The 26,134-nt window shown below is 40.7% G+C and overlaps 1 protein-coding gene and 1 non-coding gene across 3 annotated transcripts in view; both read right to left on the bottom strand.

Annotated features, from left to right (window-relative positions):
• The window catches only part of CALU (calumenin), a 30,777-nt gene extending 5,158 nt beyond the window's left edge, over positions 1-25,619 (bottom strand). The window contains exons 1-5 of one of the 2 annotated variants that reach the window (XM_003983016.6): positions 25,468-25,619; positions 14,938-15,169; positions 9,333-9,526; positions 5,476-5,642; positions 4,003-4,063 (exon numbers count right to left, since the gene is read on the bottom strand). In XM_003983016.6, the coding sequence (XP_003983065.1) occupies positions 4,003-4,063; positions 5,476-5,642; positions 9,333-9,526; positions 14,938-15,158 (643 nt within the window). In that variant the 5' untranslated portion in view covers positions 15,159-15,169; positions 25,468-25,619. Of the gene's footprint in view, positions 1-4,002; positions 4,064-5,475; positions 5,643-9,065; positions 9,260-9,332; positions 9,527-14,937; positions 15,170-25,467 lie in introns of both variants that reach the window. The other variant, XM_003983017.6, reaches the window with a different exon arrangement.
• Positions 9,866-9,973, bottom strand: LOC123384172. The gene has a single exon (XR_006594909.1). It is a non-coding gene; the product is annotated as a U6 spliceosomal RNA (small nuclear RNA).
• Positions 25,620-26,134: the final 515 nt, after the last annotated feature.

Genomic DNA, 26,134 nt, shown 5'->3' with positions numbered 1-26,134 from the left:
GGACCTGCTAGCCAGTCATGCTGTTTCTACGCTGCTGCTTCTAATGCTCTATAAAACTTGGCTCTTGCCCAAAATCCCTTGGGAAGAGAGAGCGCTCCACTGCTTGTTGGGCACAACGATCCCCAGTCTATAGGCTGTTTTCCCTTGAATAAAGGATGAACTCATTACTAAAATGTATTATTGTCACCTGACAGTTGGTACTGTCATTTTCCTGAACTTGAGGGCTAAGAGTAGAACTACTTTTGTTTTGTTTTGTTTTTTAATTTTTTTAACGTTTATTTTTGAGACAGAGAGAGACAGAGCATGAACGGGGGAGGGTCAGAGAGAGAGGGAGACACAGAATCCGAAACAGGCTCCAGGCTCTGAGCAGTCAGCACAGAGCCCGACGCGGGGCTTGAACCCACGGACGGTGAGATCGTGACCTGAGCCGAAGTCGGACGCTTAACTGACTGAGCCACCCAGGCACCCCGAACTACTTCTGTTTTAAACAAAGGAGGAGTACCTCAGGACAGGACTTGCCTGTTTTTTTCTATGCTACAGCACATTCAGAAAATGTAATATTTGTATGATCCACCGGGCCAGTGCCCTGCCTTAGCTGTCCTGTGGGTCGAGACCTTTCATAGTACACATATGGGGAAATTCTGAATTACAGAGGAAATAAATGTGTGCTTAAAAGACATACTTTTTTTAAAATACTTTTTTTTTAATGTTTATTTTTGAGAGAGATAGTATGAGCAGGGGTGGGTCAGAGAGAGAGAAGACAGAATCCAAAGCAAGGTCCTTTCAGCACCGAGCCCAACGTGGGGCTCAAACTCACGAACCATGAGATCATGACCTAAGCCAAAGTCGGACGCTTAACCAACTGATCCACACAGGCCCCCCAAAAGACATCCTTTTAATAGAAACTAGAATATACAATGTAATGTAAGTGCATTTCAAAGATAGATGAGTAAGGATAAAAATAATACTATTTAAATTTCTATTTAAAAAGGATTTAATCTGTATAATGATACTAAAATTAATTTTTTTGAGATTACGTTAAAATGTTCTTAGGATACATAATGCAATGCTTAGAGATGAAATGAGATGATGATTGGAATTTACTTCAAAATAATAAAAAAAAGTAAGGAAATGGATTGGTTACAGATGTGAAGGGATCGGCCATGAGTAGACGGCTGTTAGGGCTGGGCATAGGTACATGAAATTCTAATTTTGTACATGTTTGCAATGTTCTACAACAAGTTTAAATAAAAAATTCAACAGCATAACTCTGGGGACTTCTTATTAATGCTAAATGTAAGAGGCACTGACCATTTGTTTATGATCTCTCTCCTCAATAGGGCAGAAACTAGCATATCCCTAGAAACTGGAAGATATTGTTTGGGGACTTTTAGGTTTACAAAATCCAGCATCCCTGGTGTAAGTGTTTATGTTAGTTGATGGTTTGCAAAAGAAATACACACACACACACACACACACTTGGTTTAACAGTTTCAAAATACAATTCCTCTGCCCTTGGATATGTATGATGGAGAGGTAGAAAGAAATATCTCCTTATTTGACCTCGATGCTTGATAAATGATGGTACTTACCGGTTATAAAACTTAATTCCTCTCCTCTGGAGGTTCAAATGAGTTCCTCAGTTTTAGCAATAGTGATAAAATGGCAAAAGCCAGGAATGAAAAGATAAAATATTTAAAAGTAGAAACAGTCAACTTTGAAGCAGTCTCAGTAAATGCAGCCAGACATTTACTTCCTCTGTGCTGATGAACTCCACTAAAAAGAATCATTTTGGAAAGAAAGAGGAAGAGAGGAAGGAAGGAAGGAAGGAAGGAAGGAAGGAAGGAAGGAAGGAAGATCTTCCACTGCTCATTCCTTTTTCTCTAAAAAAACTCAGAACACATCACTGAGTCTTTGAAGAATAGTAAATATTCAGGGAGTAATTCAATGGGAATAACCCTAAATATAAAGAGCAAGTATAATTAGATAAAATCGGAGAAAAGTAACTTGCTCAATTCAAGGGACAGGTGGAAAAAAAAAAAAAAAGGGAACAGAGGACCTAGACAGAAAATACAAACAGAATATCATAGAAAGGAGGAAATACTCTAAGAGAAATCGGCAACTTGGGGTCCCTTAGTCACCCACTGATCTCTTATCCTATTCCCTATACTCTTCTCTTGGGTTTCCTAACACCAGTTTAGGCTCCCTACAACTCTTTACTGTCAATTCCATGGGCATCTGGAATGCACTGTATCAGTGCTATCCAATATGGCAGCCACTGGCCACATGGAGCTATCAAGGACTTCAACTATGGCTGGTCTGATCAGAGATGTGCTGTAAGTATAAAAGATGCTTCTGCAAACAGTATGAAAAAAATTCTTAATAATTTATATTGATAACATGATGAAAGTAATTTAGATTACTAGGTTAAATAAATTAAAACTAATCATGCTAAAAAATTCTTTTAAGTTTATTTATTTTGAGAGAGAACGCGCATACCAGCCGAGGAGGGGCGGAGAAAGAGGGAGAGAGAATCCCAAGTAGGCTTCACACCGTCAGCACAGAGCCTGACCCAGGGGTCCAACTCAGGAGCTATGAGATCATGACCTGATTGAGCCAAAACCAAGAGCTGGATGCTTAACCGAATAAGCCACCCAGGAATCCCTAAAAAAAAACTTTTGATGTAGCTATTAGAAAAGTAATAACACGGGGCACCTGGGTGGCTCAGTCGGTTAAGTGCCGACTTTGGCTCAGGTCACGATCTCACGGTTCATGGGTTCGAGCCCACTTCAGGCTCTGTGCTGACAGCTCAGAGCCTGGAACCTGCTTCGGATTTGTATCTCCCTCTCTCTGCCCCTCCCCTACTCGTGCTCTGTCTCTCAAAAATAAACGCTAAAAAAAAATTTTTTTTAAAAGTAAAAATATATCATGTGGCTCACATTTACATTTTGATTGGACAGTGCTGCTACAGACACTCTATCATGACCCACTATTCCTCATGCTGGCCTGGCTTAATGATGTGCTAAGAGTTGACCCATGGGGTAAATTTTTTTTTTAATGTTTATTTTTGAGAGAGAGAGATAGAGCAAGCAAGCAAGCAAGCGAGCGAGCGAGCAGGGGAGGAGTAAAGTTGGGGGACAGAGGATCTGAAGGGGAGACTCCACACTGAATGCAGAGAGCCTGATGCAGGACTCGAACCCCCAACTGTGAGATCATGACCTGAGCTGAAGTGGGACGCTCAACTGACTGAGCCACCCGGGCACCCCAAATTATTTTTAAATTTGCATTAAAAAAATTTCTTTCATTTAAAACAATTTTTTTTTTAATTTTTAAAAAATGTGTATTCTTGAGGGGTGCCTGGGTGGCTCATTCCGTTGGGCCACTGACTTCGGCATGGTTGTGAGTTTGAGCCCTATGTTGGGCTCTGTGCTGACAGCTTGGAGCCTGAAGCCTGCTTCAGATTCTGTCTCCATCTCTCTGCCCCTCCCCTGCTCACACTCTGTCTCTCTCTCTCAAATATAAAAAACATAAAAAATGTTTATTCTTGAGAGAGACAGAACATAATGAGCGGGGAGGGGCAGACAGAGAGAGGGACAGAGAATCTGAAGCAGGCTCCAGGCTCTGAGCTGTCAGCACAGAGCCTGATGTTGGGCTCAAACTCACGAGCTGTGAGATCATGACCTGAGCCGAAGTCAGACACTTAACTGACTGAGCCACCCAGGCGCCCCTATTTATTTTTAGAGAGAAAGAGAGAGCTCAGACTTGTGGGTGTGCACAGGGAGGGGCAGAGGGAGAGGGAGAGAGAATCTTAAGCAGGTTCCATACCCAGCGCAGAGCCCGATGCAGGGCTCAATCTCACTATGGTAAGATCATGACCTGAGCCAAAATCAAAAGTCAGAATCTCAACCGGCGAAGCTACCCAGGGGTAAATTATTTCTATGGGCAAACACACTTCCACAACTTCTCAGCTTCCTCTAGGAAAAACAGGAGAAACAGACTTACCAATATACTCTTCCAGGTCAATGAAACCATCAGCATTCTTATCTATATCCTCCATTGTTTCCTGGACAAAAGAGAGTAAGAAGAGACTATTAAAGTTAGTATCTGGATGAATTAGTTTAGGCATTTATCATTCATTAAAAACACCCATGAACATGCGGGTATGGTTAGGGGTGTGGGAGTGGCTTAGTCGGTTAAAGCATCTGACTTTGGCTCAGATCATGACTTCACAGTTCATGAGTTCGAGCCCCACATCAGGCTCTGTGCTGACAGCCTGGAGCGTGGAACCTGCTTCGGATTCTATGTCTCCCTCCCTCTCTGTGCTCACCCGCTCACACTCTATCTGTCTCTCTCTCAAAAATAATAAACATTAAAAAAAATTTTAAAAACAAACATGTACATGTGTGGGTATGGTTAAAGCATAGGAAGTTGCTGTTTTTCTAGCCGAAAAAATGGTAAAATATTAACTATTTTTTATGCTTCAACCCTAAATAATTATGAATCTTCTTGGAGGAACACTGGCATTATTTAATAATGACCTATCCCACCAAGCCGATAATGATGTGGAGTAGCCCTAGTCATGAAGTCATTCTAACAGGTATGACCCATAGGTCTATAACTATGTAGTCTATGTTTTATGTTTACAAAACTATAAAGTCTACAGTTTATGTTTTATTGGTAACTGCCTTCTGGGACAATTCTTCAGTAGTGTCTGATCACTGGTTATGGGATTTTGTTTTAATGTTTACTTTTGAGAGAGAGAGAGAGAGAGAGAGAGAGAGAGAGAGAGAGAGAGAGAGGGGGGGGGAGGGAAGGAGGGAGGGAGGGAGGGGGAGGGAGAGGGGGAGGGAGGGGGGAGGGAGGGAGAGACGTTGAGTGGTGAAGGGGCAGAGAGAAAGGGGAATAGAAGATCCAAAGTGGGCTTCGCACTGACAGCAGAGAACCCCATACAGGGCTCAAACTCACCAACTGTGAGATCGCGACCTGAGCCGAAATTGGATGCTTAACTGACTAAGCCACCTAGGTGTCCCGGTTATGAGATATTTTTAAAAATAGAATATTCCTAGGGTGCCTCGGTGGCTCAGTCCATTAAGTGTCCAACTTCAGCCCAGGTCATGATCTTGAGGATTGTGGGTTCGTGCCCCACATTGGGCTCTGTGCTGACAGCTCAGAGCTTGCTTCAGATTCTGTGTCTCCTTCTCTCTCTGTCCCTCTCCTGCTCACTCTCGGTCTCTTCAAAATAATAAACAAACATTTAAAAAAAAAAAAAAAAAAGGATTTTCCTGGGGCACCTGGCTGGCTCAGTCATTACAGCATGGGATTCTTGATCTCGGGGTCACTGAGTTCAAGCCCTACCCTGGAGCTTAGAGCTTACTTAAATAAGTGATTCTCCCAAATACAGTCATTCTCCCAAATAAGTCATTCTCCCAAAAAGAGAAACTGAGTTTCTGCTGAGAATCACTGTTCTCCACCAACCTGTACTACTATGTCTTTCATGTAATCATATTCCTCAGGGTGTAGGAAAGCTGTGAATTCTTCCTTTGTGGCAATAAGGTCTCCATCCTTGTCTGCCATCTTAAATCTCCGCTCATCTCTAACCATCATTTGTTTATAGTTAAAACCATCATCAGGGTCTGGATCATCTAGAAAACAAAACATTTAGGTCAAATTTTAACAGACTTCCACAAAACATGAAAATGTATGGGCTGAGGAATCAATTTCCAAGAAGGATAAACCAAGCAATGAAGAAACAACCTGATTACACAGGTAAAATTGTTAACAGTGTGAAAACATTCAGTTTTGGTCATCAAAGTCAGGTCCAAGTTGAATGTAAATGTTTGCCATCCAACATGGAACCCTGGCTCCTTGGCTAACCTAGGTACCGCTTCACTATTTTTGGTGTTAAGGCTACTAGAGGGTTCCAGCTTTCTAGTTATATCTGAGAGGCAGTGGTAGTTTTAAAATCATACTATCTGGGTTTGAATCCTAACTCTACCACTCCTAGCTGTGTGACTGTGGACAAGTAACTGTGCTTCAATCTAAATGGAGGTAATAATGGTGCCTGTCTCATAGGACTGCTATGAGGGTAAATGAGCAAATAAATCTAAGTGCTGAGAATAGTGCCTGGCATATAGCTGGCTTTCAATAAATGTTAGCTATTGCTATTTTTATTAAAGATTCGACTCCCACCGAGAAGCTAGGTATCAAAGGTTTTCTATCTCATATTAAGGTCACTTTGATTCAAGCAACAGAATTATTACCGTTTGAAAAGTCACACTTCAGTTTTTTCAGCCAACTCAGATTATCTACCATGAATTCCAGGTACCGTTTGCCACCCCTCTCCCTCATTTATGTAAGATTCTAGGATGTAAAACTAGAGTTACGCAAAACAGGTCAGAGGTTGCCTGGGGATAGGGAAGGTAAGCAGGATTATGAAGGGACATGAGGAAATTTTTTCGGGTGATGGAGAAGTTCGTTTATCTTGATTGTAAGAATGGGTTCATTGCTATATACCTATGTCAAAACTCATCAATTGTGCATTTTAAATATGTGCAGTGTCCTATATATGCCAATTATACCTCAATACAGCTGTTACAAAAAGTAAACATTAGATTACAACCAAACTGTTTCTGGACCTATCCATCTGTTATGATGTTGAACTATATAAGCAGTAGCTATTTAGTCTCTAGAAGAATGAAATTCAGTTTAAGTTGAAGGAGTTATCTGTAGGAAAAAGCCCAAAATAAATGGACAAAAAAACCTTTTCAATCTGCTGCGTGGACCAAAAGAAAGCATGTGAAGGTATCATGAAATGTAAAAGACACCACAATCAAGCTAAGAAACAATTGTTCCTAGAACATATTGCTTAAAGAAAGATATGGCACTAGTTTTATTAAAAAACCCACAAGGCCCCTTTAACAATAACATCACACTGCTGACTTTTGATACCAAAGTTCAGTCCTTCCAAATTTCAAGCACGGTTTGGAAAACAAAAACAAACTACCACTCTGTTTTGAGAGAGTTTTGGGCAGTTTGAAACTTCACGCTTTGTTGAGCGTCAAAATTCAGTAAGACAGCTTACTGAATCGTGACTATACAGGATACTCAAAACCATAATAGGTTGAAGATGGAGAATTTAAGGAAAATACACTTTTTAAAGATACTAAGTCGTGTCTTCTAAGCAAAGTTTCAGTACCGACTCCGTAACAAAATAAAGATAACAGCAGACAACTGACACAACAAGACTAGATTCTTAACTAAGAGCCCTTCTCTCCACCTCAGGGTAAAATGTGGTGACTGGAATCAAGTAGCCTGATAACATGCACACAAAAGATAAAATATTTTATTTTAAATAATTAAATTCATGTGTTTGCTGTCATTGTTTGGGGTGCCGTATCTATCCTAAGTACCAGCTTATTGTGCTAGCCAGCCTGCAGTTTCCAGTAGGCTCTTGATCTAGTTTTGGGATAGCCAGGATGGATCTTAGTATTCCGTATTTTGCTTGTAGCAGAAACAGTGTTAACCCTCCTTTTGTGGAAAGCAGATTCATTAAGACAGATTTTAATTAAAAGCTAAGATGACTTATACCTGAACTCAAGATTAAATCAAGAACATACTCTCACCAAAAAAAAAAACAAAAAAAAAAAACCCTCAGCGCTTCTCTAAGCCACCTCATTACCCCGAGTGCTATCCACCCACATGCCTCCAGGGAAAGATGCCTTATAAAGATATTGCTTCTCTAGCCAGTGCTTCAGCTTATTCAGTCTCAGTAGAAATACCCATTACATTGAATCATTTGACCTGAGAGCGCAATGGAGCTCTCAACAGATTTTTATGCACATAATCATACAAAGAGCTTAATATTCATTTTGGGTAGCAAGTAAGTGCCTAGGTCTGAACTGAGATTTATTAACACACCATTCTGTTTAGATCACCAATAACCTAGCCTTTGCTCTATATTTATAAGTCCAAATAAATCAGGAGGGTGCTGAGTCTCAGCCAGAAAGCAAGAAACACGGGTGCCTCTCCATCTGCACTGACTTCTTAATACACATGTTCTTAATTGGGTGAAGGATATGTTTGGTTCTTGGCTAAGTGTCAAGCATGAAGAAAGATTGCCACTTTCGTCTTAGGAATGAGAACAAGCTCAATACAGAAATAAAAGTCTCTTCACTAGAAATGCATGCAGTCCTGTAATTAACACAGACAGCTGGCTATCCAGTGGGGGAAACAGACCATTATACACTCACTGCTTGTTAATCAGTGGTGGAGAATGCCTGCTTTAACCCAGAAATTTGCCTCATTTCCAGGATAAAAATGCAAGAAGTAACATTTATACATTCTTATCTCAAATTGTAACTACGAAGAGGAATCGCATAACAAAAACACCCTAATCATCAACTCAGTAAGACTGCCACCTAGCATTCAACAACAGGCAAGTGTAATAAGTAAAAGAAGATTACTAACAGGTGGCCCAAGCATACAAGCTACCAAATCAACAGAAAGCAATCACATTTGCCTTGAAGCATTTGCATAGCAGGCTGATAAACTCATGTGCCAGAGAAAACAAATGGGAAATTTTCTTTTCTAAACTTCAGTAAGCAGACATACTAAAATTGTTAAATTTTATCAAGGAAAGCTATTTGATCTTTATTTTATTATGGAAGGTCAGTAATTTTCCTATTCTCACCAGTTATACAGGAATCTAGCTTGAATTTCAGGGTCACCACTTTAACGTGACCACGTCAAGAGATATTTCAAAGTCTCTTGCTTTGCATTATTGAAACAATGCCTTTTAGAGGAGATTTGCTCCAAAAATGATCTGAGGGATCACAGAAAGAAAAATTGCTAAAATAATATCTGAAATGCTAAAGATGTACAAGATGCCGGACCTTACAAAACTAAAATACTTAATATACACATTTAAAGTTAATAAAGGGAAATCAGTTCACAGCATTTGGACTATTTTTAAAGTGCACAATTTCTCCCTTTCCTTCACTGTGTGACCCATTTGTTTCTTTGACTCAAGACCATGGTCTCTATCAGGCTGACATCTTGCCCCTTACCCAAGTAAGTGCCATAAGTCACGTTTCTGTACTCATCCCAGGAGATTAAGCCGTCTTGATTCATATCAAACTCGTGCCATTGGTTTTCAACATTGTCATATATGTATTTCTTCTGGGCGTGCTTAATCCAGGATTTCAGCTCCCCCTCCGTCACAAACCCATCTTTATCCACGTCTATTTTATCTACAATCATTCTACAAGACAAAACAGTTACGTTTCAAGGTGCCAGCTCCACAAGGCTTTTTCCCCCAGATAGTAGGGACCTACCTAAAACGTAGCCGTAGGTGGCATTTTTATACTCCTCCCAGGAAACGAGGCCGTCCTCATTGAGGTCATGCCCCTTCCACTGTCGCTCTACATCCTCGTAAATCCAGCGCTTTTGTGCAAATTTAATCCAGTCTTTGAGCTCATCCACAGTGACAAACCCGTCCTTGTCGCCATCTATTTTACTTACAATCTTTCTGTAGAAAATGCAGAGAAATCCAGCAAGAGGTTAAAAAGACACAAGGCTCCAGACTTAGCCAGGTGTGTGTTGTGACCACAGGTGCTGCCCAGGGCTAAAGCATGGACATAAAAATTGTCTCCAAAAAAAACCTTCCAGATAAGCAACTGAAAATATTTCTCTTAAGTGGCCTGTTACTGGTAACGAGCCATCTAGACAAGGCAAGCGCAGTCCATGGCTGGTGCACTTACACGCAAAAGCAAACCCAGTCTCATCCTTTTAGGGGTCAGTTACAGCCAATGGTCAGAATCCAGGAGTGAATATCCATTCCTATCTGGGTTCTCCATTCTTTGTATCAAACAACATGCAAATCTTTTTTTTTCTTTGCATGTTGCCCTTTGTGCAGGGGCCCCGTTAAAATTAATCTTCTTTGTATCGTTCCAATATGTGTGCTGCCGAAGCCAGCATGACAAGCAAATCCTTATGCTTTTCTTTATTGCTTTAGGAGAATCTCAATTTATTGGTAAATAATCACAAATCACTGATAGGGTTTTCTAAAAATTCAAAAATGTAAACCAGACTTTAAAAAGTTCAGCTGCTTAAAAAAAAAAAAATAACACTTTTGTTAAAAATATAAAGATAACAAAGATAGTTCTGGGATCACTTATACCTCAAGTCAAGATTATTAAAAAACAAAGCCAAAAAACCAAAACCCACACACATACACAAAAACCACCCCAAAACCAAAAAAGAAAAAAAACAACAACACAGGTACACAAAGACAAAAGGACAGATGCATGCTTGTTATAAAAAATAGCTAACAGCTAATTATATACTATGTTGACTTGGATTTTCACATAGAACCACAAAAACAGAGAACTTTGAGGAAATGATGTGGTAAGAATGTCCACCCCTGACATACATGAGATTATGAGAATGTTAATAAGTTGAGAGGGTGAGAATACAGATGATAAAGCAAAACTACAAAGCTAAAGAATCAATATACTTCACCCTTCATGAGCTTTTCTTCCAGACTTGGCATCTCAGTTTAACTTAAGAATTTCAAAATAAGTGCATGATAGGAAAATCCCTAATGATGCAACCGCTCACTTATAGAGGCTAAGACAACCTATGAAAAGTCAACCAAGTGGCCCAGTATGGAATAGGAACTTCAAATCAAGATGTCCAAGTGAAATCTCGGCATACTCCTATGCTCTATTATTTGCAGGATGGACAAAGACTGTCACTTGGTAGCAAATAATGTCTTTTCCCAGTCTGCATTTGTTTCATGAATACTACATCGGAAAGTGATTAAAATCACAGACTACTAGTGATACGATGAAAAGGTATCGTATGATATCATCTTGATATTGGTATGTTGTTAGCCTTAACTGGCTAGTACTTAAACTCTCTAATTTAACAAGCATACTCCTTCACGAAATATGTAATCTTTCAGCTTTTGCTCTAAAGTATTAATAGAAAAGGGAAAGCAGGAAGAAGCTATCTCTTAAATACCTTCCTCTATCTACACGGACATAAGTTTTTTTGTAACTTTAACCCTGGAATTTTAAAAAATATTAACACATTAAGTTATACCAGTATTAAAAACTTTTGCATTATCTATAATGGGACCTAGTTTATGTCCAAATGGTACTAACTACCAATAGTGCAATAGTGCTACTGTACCATTAAGAAAAAAAAGGTAAGGTATCAGAATGCCTCCCATTCTCAAATGAAAATTTTAAACAGCCTAAAGAGGGTCACTCAGATAAGGATCTCTCAGATAGAGAGCACATAACTGCTCAAGAGGGGCTTTTGTTAATGAAGTTGGCTGAATGCCATTCCATTTATTCCAACAGAAATATCTCAAATGGTTTAGCCCAGATGTTGGCAAACTTTTTCCGAAAAGGGACTGATAGTAAATAGCTTTGATTTTGTGGGCCACATACGGTTTGTCACATATGTCTATACTTTAATAACCATCTAAAAATATAAAAGCCATTCTTATCTTGCTGGCCATCCCGCCTGCAGGCAGCTGTGAAAATACACTGGAAGTGGGTATGTCCCATTTTAGGCACTAGCTCTAAAGGCCGGTGCAAATTTATGAAGCTAATGGTGTTGTTTTCCTGTGACCTACAGATGTAGTTATGATGCCATCAAGTAAGCATTTATTCCAGGGTAGACACAATGCACTTAGTGGACCTTATGTTATTTCTCCTAAGAGGTAACATATGCCTCTACTCTACTTTTTTCAAGAGTCAAAAAGCAAATCAGTAAGTAGGCTCCAGGAGGGTTCATAATATTCCTGAAATATTCAGCACACAAAATCTTATATATAATATTCCTACGTGCACTGTTCTGAGGAAGGGTCTTTTGCTTTCCTTAGACTCTCAAAGGGGTTGACCTGTGACCTAAAAAAAAGGATGATGAACTGCTCTAGTTCATTTCTAAAGCAACTACACCAAGTGTGAGAACTTTTTAATATTTAGGCTCACCACCTCAAAATAAACAAACCCTCATTTGAAGGACACATAAATGAAAATTAAGTAGACTTAAGACCACTGTGAGTGACTGGGGGAGAATACACACATAAGAAAGTATGTTCTAATTTGCCAACATTCTTAAGAAAAAGGGAAAACTAGGGGCGCCTCGGTGGCTCAGTCAGTTAAACGTCTGACTTCGGCTCAGGTCATGATCTCATGGTTCATGAGTTCGAGCCCCGTGTCAGGATCTGTGCTGACAGCTCAGAGCCTGGAGCCTGCTTCAGATTCTGTGTCTCCCTCTCTCTGCCCCTCCCCAGCTTGTGCTCTCTCTCTCTAAATAAATAAACATTAAAAAAAAATTAAAAAGAAAAAGGGAAAACTGTATTAAACTGTTTTAAAAATAGTAGTGAATTTTTTGCAACTACAGGTATGAAAATGATCTTCTGTCCATCACTTGCTTTCTATATGGATGGAAAAGAGGAGGAGAATCTGTTGTTCCCAACCTCTGGTATATAGTCACCTACCAAAACAATGTTTAAAATGCCACAGTAAGCTTAAAAAAAAAAAAAGTTCATCTGGAATCCTTGCTTACAATAGTATATCACCTCATTTGTCATTATCTCCAAAATTTAGGAGAAGCATATAGTACTTGTTCATACATTCTATGCAAAACATGATTTTACCCATCTTATTCTAATCAAATATGGAGTCTGCTCATGTGTGTTGAACTTTTGTTATTTACTGAAGACAAAAAGGGACATTGTCTCTACTGAAAACTGCCAGCAGAGCTACTCTACCACCTATATAGAGCCAGAACACACTGATTAACACCAAGTCTAAAGGCCCTTCATTATTTAAGAGTAACTCTGTGAAGAGCCATGTACAGACCCAAATATGGGTCAGACATGCACATTATTAATAGGTGAGACATGAAGACCGAGAATACTCTCATGCACCCCTATTTTTAGCCCAAATGTTAGCATAGTTGTAAGATTAAAATTAAAAGTGAGCATGGTCTCTTAAAATTAGAAAAGCAACCTAACAGAAGACTGAGTCCTTAATGTATTTGTTTTTCCTATTTTCAAATGTTTGGAGATAGTTTCTCATTCTACATAGCAAAATCTTTTGAGTATTTCTGTCAGTGTTTAAGAATAAAATATTGGGGGCACCTGGGTGGCTCAGTAAGTTGAGCGTCCAACTTCAGCTCAGGTCATGATCTCACAGCTCGTGGGCTCAAGACCGGCACTGGGCTCTGTGCAGACAGCTTGCTCGAAGCCTGAAGCCTACTTCAGATTCTGTGTCTCCTTTGCTCTCTGCCCCTCCCCCACTCACACTCTGTCTCTCAAAAAAAATAAATGTTAAAAAAAAATCTCTTCGGGGCGCCTGGGTGGCTCAATAGGTTAAGTGTCTGACTTCAGCTCAAGTCATGATCTCACAGTTTGTGAGTTTGAGCCCCATGTCGGGCTCTGTGCTGACAGCTCAGAGCCTGAATCCTGCTTGGGATTCTGTGTCTCCCTCTCTCTCGTGCCCTTCCCCCATGCACACTCTATCTCTGTGTCTCTCAAAAAGGAATAAACATAAAAAAAAAATTTTAAGGGGGGCCTGGGTGGCTCAGCCGGATAAGCGGCTGACTTCGGCTCAGGTCATGATCTCACGGTCCGTGAGTTCGAGCCCCGAGTCGGCTCTGTGCTGACAGCTCAGAGCTTGCAGCCTGTTTCAGATTCTGTGTCTCCCTCTCTCTGACCCTCCCCTGTTCATGCTCTGTCTCTCCCTGTCTCAAAAATAAATAAAACGTTAAAAAAAAATTTTTTTTTAACTCTTAAAAGAATAAAATATAGTACCGATCAGTTAGCAGATAATCCAATGAAAGGATAGAATTTATTCTGAAGTATCACCCCCAAACAAACCCCATAATGTCTTCTAATCAAAGCACTATCCATGATGGCAAAATACTTTTGGAAATTCCTCTGTGGTACAACTTTCCAAACAAACCTCTTGAATATAGTTCAGAAAGTTACACCAATGGTGCTCATTAAGGAGAAAATGTTCACTAAATTAACTAAATTGGGGGCATCCCACTTTGGCTCAGGTCCTGATCTCACGGTCTGTGAGTTTGAGTCTCACGTCGGGCTCTCTGCTGTCAGTGGCAGAGCCCGCTTAAGAGCCTCTGTCCCCCTACCCCTCTCAAAAACAAATAACCTGCATTTCCTTAAAAAACAAGGCTTTAGGAGAGCCAAAAACAAACAAAAAACAAAACAACCCAAAACAAACAAAAACATTCTCAGATGCTCAGAAATTATCAACTGGAATACCATCAATTTTCCAGGTACAAAGATGCCTGCTAAGACCACAGAACCCAACTATGACCCAGCTGTTACTGAAACGGCAATTAATACTTGGACATTAAGACCATTACTTATTACAATCTTCTAAAAGGCATGATTGGTTTGCTTTTGTTTTTAATTAAGCAAATATCTGAGAATGAAAACAAAGAGGATAAAGGATGTTCTCAGAAATCATCAACTTTATAGAAATTAGCCCAGGGTCTCATTTGCAGTTTATTATCCACTCAATGGCTTGGCTTGGGGCACAATGAATACTTGGTCACAGATCATTTTTAAAAATTAAAAGTATGGGGGATGAGAAGCCTCCCCTGTAATGTTCCTCGGGGAACAAGACGCAATTCAATCTGGGTCCTGTAGCATTTGGTGCTTTTGTGCAAAAATGACTTTGCTTTGTAGAATGAGGTAAAAAACCATTATTCAGTGGAACAATGTATGAAAGCAAGCAATTAATTACATTTTAGTGGTAGCAATCCTGTGGCTAGCTTTCAGAAGATGTAGTTCAAAACAACTTTACTGGGTTGCCAAGCCAAAAGAGAAAAAAAGAATGAGCTGGCTTATAAAGAAATGTCATTACTTTAGCCCCCTGAGAGCTGGCACCTTACCCAAGTCTTTCCTTGCTTTCTTCTGGTGTCAGCTGATCAAAGGTCTTTGCTTCTTCAGCACCCAAGAAGGCATCATGGTCATAATCAAAACTCTGAGCATCATTGTGAACTTTGTCGCTGAGCTGAGGCTCATGGTGTACACGGTCCTTCTTTTCTGTGGGCTTGCTCAAAGCAAAGGCTGTGCACAAGGACAGGCACATAAGAAACTGTCGCAGGTCCATGATAATCAGATCTTAAAGAAAAACAAAGATTAGTTAATTCCAGAAGCAGTGTGCTTTGTAATTAAACAAGAAATTAAAAGCTTACATCCAGTTACTAATTTGATTTCACCCCAAATATTACTACTTAATCCATAAAATAAGAATGGTAGAATATGAGACTTTCCATTTTTATGGTAAGAATTTTTCACCAAGTTTCCTTCATCTGATTGGAAGTTGACAAGGAATCAGTTAAAATATCCACCTTGTAAGTAGGCCCCCTTTAAAAAACACCAAAGTAGAACATTAATCCTTTTAAAAGTCAAAGAACCAACATTTAAATTCAAACTAACTTACTGACTCCCAACAACTTTACTTTTTGTACTACATCAGAGGTCTGGTCTTTAAACCTGGCTGCTTATTAGGATCACCTAAGAAGCTTTAATAAAATTCCCCCTATTGAATTAGAATCTTTGAAGTTGAATGAATGCATCTGTACTTTTAAATGCTTCTCAGGTGATTCTGATGATCATTAGATTAGGAACCATGAAACATTTGAGCAGAGTCCTTCTCCTATATGTAGCACCAAGTTGTCTCTCATTATTTATGCTCAATCTCAAATCATCTTCAAAGATCAAACCATTCAGATGGTACAGTGATGGATAACAACTGCTTCAGCATTCCTTATACTGTTTCCCAAACTTGCCCGGGCATAAAGACAGCCTAGAGTGCTGTTCAAAGTACAGGTTCCCAGGTCCTAGTCCAACTGTCAGAATCTCGGCAGTCACAGGTGATTCTAATGAACAAGCACAAGGCTGGAACACTTTACTGAAAAATGATTAAAAATTGCAAAGAATATGGAGAACAAACAGAGTGCTACTGGAGGGATTGTAGGAGGAGGGATGGGCTAAATGGGTAAGAGGCATTAAGGAATCTACTCCTGAATTCATTGTTGCACTATATGCTAAGTAACTTGGATGTAAATTTTTTTTTTTTCAACGTTTATTTATTTTTGGGACAGAGAGAGACAGAGCATGAACGGGGCAGGGGCAGAGAGAGAGGGAGACACAGAATTGGAAACAGGCTCCAGGCTCTGAGCCATCGGCCCAGAGCCTGACGCGGGGCTCGAACTCACGGACCGCGAGATCGTGACCTGGCTGAAGTCGGACGCTTAACCGACTGCGCCACCCAGGCGCCCCTAAATTTAAAAAAATTAAATAAAAATACCAAAAAGAAAAAAAAAACTTGCAGAGAAGCTGCAGGATGGCAACTTGTTTATCAGACTCTACAGATACCCTCAGTATTGTCTAGAGAGGTTATGGTCTTAGAGAAAAAACTATAAAATTAAAAATCAAAAGGAAAGATTTTCCCAACTTTTGTATTTTAACTAACCTTTCACCAGTAGAATATGGATTCTGAATGCTTTTCCCCCTGCAGTTAAGTTTTTGTAAATTCATGTAATCTCTTATTCATTTCCGTTTGTGATTAATGGCTCCTTTACTGGGTAGACAGGTGGTTATTAGGCATGAAGCTTGTTGTGGGTTGAACTGTGTCTCCCTAAAAAGATGTGAAGTCCTGACCCTGGTACCCGCAAATGTGACCTTATTTGGAAACAGGATCTTTGCAGAGGTAATTAAGTTAAAATGAGGTCATTTGGATTAGGGTGGGCTCTAATCCAATGACTGATATGCTTATAAAAGGAGGGAAGTTTGGACAGACACTCAGAGAAGAGAATGCCAAGTTATGAAAAGAGGCAGAGATTGGAATGATGCATCTGCAAGTCAAGGATTCCTGGCAACCCCAGAGGCTACGAAGAGGGAGGGAAGGATCCTCCCCTGGAGCCTAAAGACAGAGCATGGCTCTGCCAACTCTTTGATTTCCAATTTCTAGCCTCTGGAACTAGGAGAGACTATATGAACTTCTATGTCACCCAGTTTGTGGTAATTTGTTACAGCAGTCGGAGGAAAGTAATAAAAGGCTCAGTATGCAGAAGGTCACTGCATTGCATGAAAGTTAAACGCATTACCTTATCCTAATTTGCAGATTAAACTAGCCAGACTTCACTTTCCACAGGATGTCACTAGTGGAACCATTTGGTCCAAGGGCTCATAATTTTTATGCAAATATTTTTAAAAACATGAAAATTCTTTCAGCATAACTCAGTGGGGTTCTCAATCTAGACTGACTGCACCCTAGTATTACCCAAAAACTCAAGAAAATATGACCACTAGGTCCCACTCCTATTAACATTTTTAAAAAGCAGTCAGGTTGTGAACCACTATTTTAATTAACCTCTCAAACAGCCATAGTGATAGCTTCAGAAGTTTGACCTGAAAGTATAGTTAATATAATCAAACTGCATACATCTGATCCTGCCTCAAAACTTTGGGAACCAGAATGAATTGCTCCAGGGGATAAAGAAATTAAATACGCCAGATTAGATGTATTTTAATGATCTTTCTTGTAACCTCCAAAGAGCACTTAAAGGAAGTTACATTGCATTACCTTGGATTTACAGAATTCTTTGATTAAAATTTTTTTTTAATTTTTAAAAATTGGGGCGCCTGGGTGGCTCAGTCGGTTAAGTGTCCGACTTCAGCTCAGGTCATGATCTCACGGTCTGTGGGTTCGAGCCCCGCATCGGGCTCTGTGCTGACGGCTCAGAGCCTGGAGCCTGCTTTGGATTCTGTGTCTCCCTCTCTCTCTATCCTTCCTCTGCTCATGCTCAGTCTCTCTCTGTCTCAAAAAAAAAAAAAAAAAAAAAAAAAAAAAATTAAAAAAATTAAAAAAAATAAAAATTACTTCTAGGGAGAGAGAGGTTTTTTTTTTGTTTTTTTTTTTTTTTTAAAGAGAGAGAGAGAGGGAGAGAGGCTGAGAGAGAATCCCAAGCAGGCTTCCACACTCAGTATGGAGCCCAACAAGCCCAATGTGGAGCTTGATCTTAAAACCCTGAGATCACACTGAGCGAAAGTAGAGTCAGGACACTTAACCGACTCAGCACCTCTAGAGTCCTTTGGATTCAATAAACTAAAAAATGTTTACCACAGCTGTTGGTGAGCATGTTATATAAAGCAGAAGGAAAGCAAATAGGAGAAATATGTTTAATCCCAATACAACCTAGAGAGCTGATTATACAAAAGCAAAACCTGAGGCCTCCATGAATAACTTTCAGCCTGTAAATGCATACAAGGATTTCCAACACCTGGGAAAGCAGTGCAGTGGAGAAGGGTGAGAAGGTCCTTAAATGGCAGAGGAGGATTTGTCAATAGAGTAGAGAGTAAATAGGACACTGCCAATAAGTCAAACAGAAACTCAGCTAAGGAGATAATGGAAGGCAGTCACTCCCCCGAATGCCAATCCCCCCCCCCCCCAAAAGTACTTTCACTTGATGGTTGTTAAGACTGATGAAACCCCGTGGTGCTTGAGTGGCTCAGTCAGTTAAGCATGTAACTTCAGCTCAGGTCATGATCCCCCAGGTTTGTGAGTTCAAGTCCCGCATCACCTCGGGCTCTGTGCTGACAGCTCAGAGCCTGGAGCCTGCTTTGGATTCTGTGTCTCCCTCTTTCTCTGCCTTCCCCTCACTCACACTCTCTCTCACTCAAAAATAAACATTAAAAAATAAAAATAAAAAAGACTGATGAAAACCCATGAGAAGCAGCAACATGAAAGAACAAGAGACTCAGAGAAACGGGAAGAAGGTGGTACTTAAGCTGTTCCCACCAATGTTAGAACTCAGATATGCTTCTGAAAGCTTATAAGGATTCTGTTCCATGCTATTCCATCGAAACACCCAAATTTGTATACAAAGGCACTTGCACAAAGATATTCAACAGTGACAGTTTATAATGACAAAAAAAAATGGAAAACGAAACCAGAGAACTAGTAAATATACATTAAATCTGTATTATGGAACAGTACGCAAAGGTTAAAAAGAATGAGGTGGATCAGTCTGCACTGAAATGGAAAATTTACCGACATGTTAAGTTGAACAACAACAAAAAAGCAAGTTGCAAATCAATGTCAAGATCTCATTTACGTAAAAAAAAAAACCAAACAGCCTCCCAGATTGTTTATATTTGTATACAATATAACACATATGCACAAAAATGGCATGGAAGGATAAACATCTGTCTGTAAATGGTGGTAACCCCAGGCTCAGGGGAGAAGAGATGGGGTGGGGTAGTGAGGCTGGCTTGGAGTGAACTTTAATACCGTACTCTGTTGTCTATATTTTGTAAATGAGTACACATTCATGTGTATTATCTGTTTGTATTATTTATTTATTGAGTGGGGGGATGAGGGGCATAAAGAGGGAGAATCCCAAGCAGGCTGGGGCTCAAACTCAAGAACTGTGAGATCATGACCCAAGCCGGAATCAAGAGTTGGACACTTAACTGACTTAACCACCCAGGCACCCCTTTGTGTTTTTAAACAATATTATAAAAACTCTTTTCAGTATTGCAAAACAAACATTTTCAAGCCATTTCTCTAGATTGAAAGAGGAAACTGAAGCAAAAACAACCACTCTTAAGACACTTTTTAAAGTAAAACATGCTGTTCTAGAATAAAACTTCAGGCTACCCTTCAATAATTCAACTGATCAATCAAATCTGTGGAACAGTAAAGAGAAAACTAGAGATTTAGTGGCTCTCTTAAATGCCGAAGTGACTATGCCTTTATTTTAGGGCAAAATAAAACTTCCATCTCAAACTAGAAACAATTCTTGAGACTTACAAAACTCTCCAGAGACAACAAATTTCTGTTATTTTGTTACATATCCAAACAGTATCTAGAGGTTTACAAAATCAAGTAAAATCAAGTCACTGCAACAGATTTTCCTTATGCCTATTAGTACGGGAACCTCACATTTAGAAAAGTTTTATAAATGACTAATTACATCCCCAGAGTAAAATACCTTAACAATTCTGGCATAATACCTTAACAATTCTGGCATAATACCTTAACAACTCTTGTAAACCCTAAATGTTACAATATGAATAAATGTATTAAGCTCATTACCAGGGCCTGGAAAAGATACGTGCAAAGTTTTGATACATGTAACATAGAGAAATGTAACTGATTCACTGTGATTTAGAGGGAAAACATTTAAGTTTCAGGCTTAACATCACTTTTCTTTTTTAAAGTTTATTTATTTATTTTGAGAGGGAGAGCACACGTGCAGGCACACAGTGCAGGCACAGAAGTAGGGGAGAAGGGAGGGGGAGGGGAGGAGGGGGAGGGGAGGAGGGGGAGGGGAGGAGGGGGGAGGGGAGGAGGGGGGAGGGGAGGAGGGGGGGGGAAGGGGGAGAGGGGGAGAGGGGGAGGGAGAGGGAGAATCCCAAGCAGGCTCCATGCTGTCAGCACAGAGCTTGAACCCACGAACCCATGAGATCATGACCAGAGCTGAAACCAAGAGTCGGACACCACCCAGGCGCCCCATCAGGCTTAACATCTTGACAACAAGAGAAGAATTCCAGAGTAAAAGTCAAGAGCTCCTGCTTTATCATCTATCCAACTTTTTCCTTTCCCTCTCTCAATTAATCTTCCAATCCCACCCCTGTAAAGTCTCCTTCCACCATTCTGTCAATCAATACTTCTCAGGTCTCCAAAATCTAAAATCAGTCTTGTTCAGACCTTGCTATTTTCACTCAAGCTTGCCCTTCCCTTTCCTTCACCTGTAGGAGTGTATCTGCTGCTATCTCTGCTTCCTCACTACCTACTGCCACCCTGAAATCTAGCTATCTACCACTGATGCAACTGCTTTAACAAGTCATCAAAGACCACTTGATGGACAAAGCCTATGGTCCTACCTTCATCTCTCTGCAGTGGGCAATGAAAAGCCCTGCACTTAAAATAACTTTTTTTTTTTTTTTTTTTTAAATATACACTCTTTGTGCTCACATATATCAACTCCTGGTTATTAGAAACTTTACAAAGGCCTCTTGTTCCATGAATATGGATACTAAAAAAAGACTGTACTAGATTTATCTAAATCCATATAGCATATAAAAAATGTTCAAGTAGAAACAAAGAATATCCCCCAAGACAAAGGATATTTTATGTGGGAAGATGTGAGAACAGTACAACTTTTTACACGAGGTATTGAAGAACTACATTAGTGCCATTAATTTCTGAAGCATCTTTCTCTTTTCAACCAAACTGAAACCAAATGATAGAAAACGAAATGGCCCTTCTTTTTCTCCTTCCCTCTTCATCACAGCTACACATCAATGGATAACAAGATATCAGGAAAACATAAATGAAGGACTTAGTTGTATGAATTTTTAGCATGTGATCTAGAAGGTAAATCAATGATTGTGCAAAAAGCATCTCCCCATCTATTTCTTAAATGACCTATAAGTTTTTTCTTTCTAAAATTCTGCCCCTCCCTCACCAAGGGTAGCATCTAATAGTTTCTCGTTTAAAAAAAAAAAAAAAATTGGACCCGTACTGTTCAGGACAATAACAGTCACATGGGCTGCTAAGCACTTGAACTGTGGCTAGTGTGAATTAAGATATGATATGTGTTATACTTTACATAGAAAGAAGGGTATTTTGTATGTACTGGATTTAATAAATTATTAATTTAACCTGCTTTAAAATTTCAGGTGAAATGTATTCACGTGACTTGTACTGTATTTTTATTGGATAGCGGCATGTTAGTCACAAACTAAATAGAACAGAAAAAAATATCAAGTAACTATCATCGTTTTGAAGTATGTCACCAGTAAGGGTCTTCTGCAAAGTTATTTTCATGAATTGCTCCAGTTAATTTAGAAGGAGAAAAGATTAATATCATAAGCTTGAATTTCTTTCAGTAACAAAGATTAGCCTGAAGAATCAGTTCATTTTAGTCATCCAAAATTTTCCTTGAAAGCTCTAATTCTTGCTATTTCCCTCCCTTCCTTCCCAGTCATTGGTCATAGAGTACTTAAATAGTTTCAGGGAAATTTAGATGTCTGGATTAAATACAACTTCTCAAGAACATTACCACTGAGTGATCCCACAGATATTCTGGTTGATCAAAGACCCACTGCTCAAAGTTAACAAGTGAGAGAAATGGGTGTGGCATTAAATTCCCGTTCTCTGAGCTGGATATTCAGCAAAAAAGGCAATCCTAAGTGACTACTTCAATTTTGAATTAGGGGAACAGCCTGGGCCTATAATAAGGCCCAGGTTATGAAATCTAGAAATTAAAGCTATCTGGTTATCTGACATTCTTTACTTATGACTTTAGTACAAGTACCACCAATGCATTATCACATTAAAGGAATGTCATCCTTCGTGATCTGATAAAAGTTATGACAGCCATTTATTCAATGTTTTTCTAGTGATGAAACAAATTTACAACAGTTCATTAACACCTTTTTTAAATATATATTTTTTATTTTATATTTGAGAGAGAGACAGAACGAGCAGGAGAGAGGCAGAGATGGAGACAGAATCTGAAGCAGGCTCCAGTCTCTGAGCTGTCAGCGCAGAGCCTGACTTGGGGCTTGAACTCACAAGCAGTGAGGTCATGACCCAAGCCAAACACCTTTTGATTACACTACTTATGGTACTGAGAGCACACATTTATAAGAGCTGAGAACAGAAAACTGCAAAATTTGGCAATAGAACAGCTTTAAGAATGACAAACTATCACTCGGATTTCATGAGTTCTATACCCAGGGCGACAGAGTACAAATTTAACATTGTTCCGGCTATGGAGGAAAAATTTAAGAAAAAATTCCAGAAAATTCTGAGAGAAAAAAGTTTCCTTTGGGGCTGATGAAACTTTAAAACATAATTAATTGCCACAGGAATGCTTTGCAAAGTGGCCACAGGAGTTTTGTTTTCTACTTGTAACTTTGCCATGCATGTTTAACATGCATAAAGTCCTTGAGAATTTGGTAGTTATTTTAGCTCAACCTCCCTTCTGTGCCAAATGTCTATAAATAATTTTAAAGTCCTAGATGAAAAGATCTACCTACTATGATTACTCCAGCTGGAAGTAATCTATACCAATTACTCCCAACTTGTATAAAATTTGTTTGTACCACTCCACAACAGATCATAGGCTCCCCTACAGATATTTTATTTTTTTGATGTTTTGTTTATTTTTAAGAGAGAGACAGAGTGTAGGTGGAGGAGGAGCAGAGAGGGAGGGAGACACAGAATCTGAAGCAGGCTCCAGGCTCTGAGCTGTCAGCACAGAGCCCGACGCGGGGCTCAAACCCACGAACCATGAGATCATGACCTGAGCCGAAGTCAGACGCTTAACTGATTAAGCTACCCAGGCGCTCCTAAATATTACATGTTTAAAAGGCAGGAATCTCAGCTAATAGAAACTGATACCTTTTTAAAAAAAATTTTTTTTAACGTTTATTTATTTTTGAGACAGAGACAGAGCATGAACGAGGGAGGGTCAGAGAGAGAGGGAGACACAGAATCTGAAACAGGCTCCAGGCTCTGAGCCATCAGCACAGAGCCTGACGTGGGGCTTGACTCTCGAACCGCGAGATCATGACCTGAGCCGAAGTCGGACGCTTAACCGACTGAGCCACCCAGGCGCCCCGAAACTGGTATCTTTCTATGTCCCTAATACAGTGTCTTGCACTTTTTATATACCATTTTACTGGATTAGCTGGACAGTACTTGGCAGAAATGCAGTTCCTGCCTGCTCCCAACCCCCAATTCCCCTTACCGGATCTGGCCATCAGAAAAGCGCCTTTCAGCTGTTTTAACTCTAATACATAAATTACACCATCAGCCACACCCATATTTAAGAATTCACAGAGGATCTAGGATGTTATGGCCTAGCATCTCCAGTGTCTAGGCCTGGCTACACCTCTGTCTTTCCAACACCCCTGCCACACCCATGTTTTAGAAATTTGATGTTAATATCAACATACTGATCAATTACTGATACAGGTGCAATGTAAATAAAATGCCACCAACCTTGACACATCACTGGATGAATGGAAGCAAACAATTATATTGAGAGTGATGAACTGATTTCACAGCTGAAACCCAGTACCATCCACTCAGGCATACCCAATTCATCTTTATGGGTTCATGGGCCTCCTAGCTGTAATCCTCAAAAAAAAATCCTATTGGACATCCCTAAATCACTGTAAAACTCAGATAAGGCCTAGGCAACCTATCCTCTACACAATTACAACTTACAGGTTTGTACTGTAAATGTGTACTATACTACTTAAATTCTTCAGTGATGGCCATCGTTTGTTACTTGGTTAACTAAATTTACTGAATGAGGTCAGACACGCATTTGTGTTGTGTCTTCCACTGCAGGGCAAAAAAAATTTATCAGAGATTATACGTTCTCTACTTCCCAGTTATAAAATCGTATTAGAAGCAACCTTATTGCCAATTCATTAACGTTGACTTTATGGTCCCTGCCGCCAGGAAGTGAATGCAGTTCAACTCCCAGAGACATTATTTTGGGAATTTACACGCTCAGTAATTGAGATCAAGGGCCCTAAAATTTTAGCAAGAGACCCAGGAAACTTTTGCCTTGATGCAAAAGCTGCTCTCAAAACTATCGACCACCAACTATGCTCTTAATCAGGGCAGCTACAGGGAATTAAGTTTACTTCTGAACATAATATGCCAAAAAACAGAACTAGGGTCTGCACCTAGAAGCAACAAAACAAAGTAAAAGCTACAATTCCCTAATAAAGGTTTAAAAACTCTTTTCTGTCGCTGACAGAACGATGCAGCCAAACATGAAGGCTAGAAATAGTCGGCTTTTCTTTAAAATTACACAGTTTTATTTTAAATCACAAAATGTCTTCCCGCTTTCTCCCCGCTCCCCCCGCCCCGTTTCTACACCCTCAAAGTCGGTGAACACGACTTTCTTGGCAGACGCACTCGGGATGTGGCCTTGGGGCTGAGCTGGAGGACACAGGTAGGCCGGTTAGTGGGAGGTGGCAGAGAACTGTTACAATACTACTATTCCACTGCCCTCCGACCTTCAGTTGGCAAACAAGAGTGACCCTCTAGTCCGAGGGACTCGTAGAGAGACGGGACCCAAGGACGGCGGACGTGGCAAGCCAGGCACAAAACAGTACCCCACACAACGCAAAGCCGGGAGCCGGAGTTCGCCGAGACCCAGGCCCCTTCCCAGAGCGCGCGGGAGGGCGAGCGGCGGCCTTCGATTCAGACTGCGCGCTGAGGGCTCGGGGGTCGCGAGCAGGCTCAAGGCCCGTAACCCCGCGCTAGCAGAAACAGGGGCCCCGAACGAAGGGGACCCATGCCGCATCGAGAGCGAGGGCCGAAAGAAAGCGAAAAAGGGAGATGGTGCGAAAGGACCGAGGGCCACGACACCTACCTTTCCTCGTAGCGCCCCCAGCCCAGGCTGCCACGGCCGCCTCTCACCCACGGGCTCAGCTCACGCGCGCAAGCACCGCCCAACCGGAAGCGATTCCGCGCCCCGCTCCCATACGCCTCGCCGGCGGCCTCCTGACCAATCATCAACGAGCCCGCCGCTGACGCACAGCTTCCCCGGACACCCATTGGCCCTACAGTCGCGTAGCCGGGATTGGCTGGAAAGCGCCACGTCCCCGCGAGCGCGCCGAGTGCGTGGACCGGATTCCCGCCCGACGCTGGTCCCCGGCGGTGTGGGGCTGATGAGCCCCAGCCCCCGACTCCGGGCGGCTTGTGGGCGCGGCTGTCTGGCAGCCACGTCCCAGTTCACAGCGCATGACTCGGCCTCCATAGGGCTTCTTGGATTACTCTGCTAGTTATCTCCTTGCCCACTAGCACGTAGGACCGAATTAATTCGCCTGCATCAGTCCCCAGCTGTATTGAACAATACCAATTTCTTTCCTACTGCTCTGATCGGGTGGCCTACGAGAGGGTCTTCAGTCGTTGGCTCCAGTGTATCTTTCTGCTTTATCTCACTACTCCCTCTCACAGATCTTGTGCTCTGTCCACCATTATCTCGGTGTTACCTAACAGCTGGCTGGCCCTTTCACATCTCTTTGGTGTTCTGCCTT

Source organism: Felis catus, chromosome A2 (genome assembly GCF_018350175.1).
Source record: "Felis catus isolate Fca126 chromosome A2, F.catus_Fca126_mat1.0, whole genome shotgun sequence".
Classification (NCBI taxonomy): Eukaryota; Metazoa; Chordata; class Mammalia; order Carnivora; family Felidae; genus Felis; species Felis catus.
Note: the sequence above shows the minus strand (reverse complement) of the source record. Positions and strands in the feature narration are given on the sequence as shown.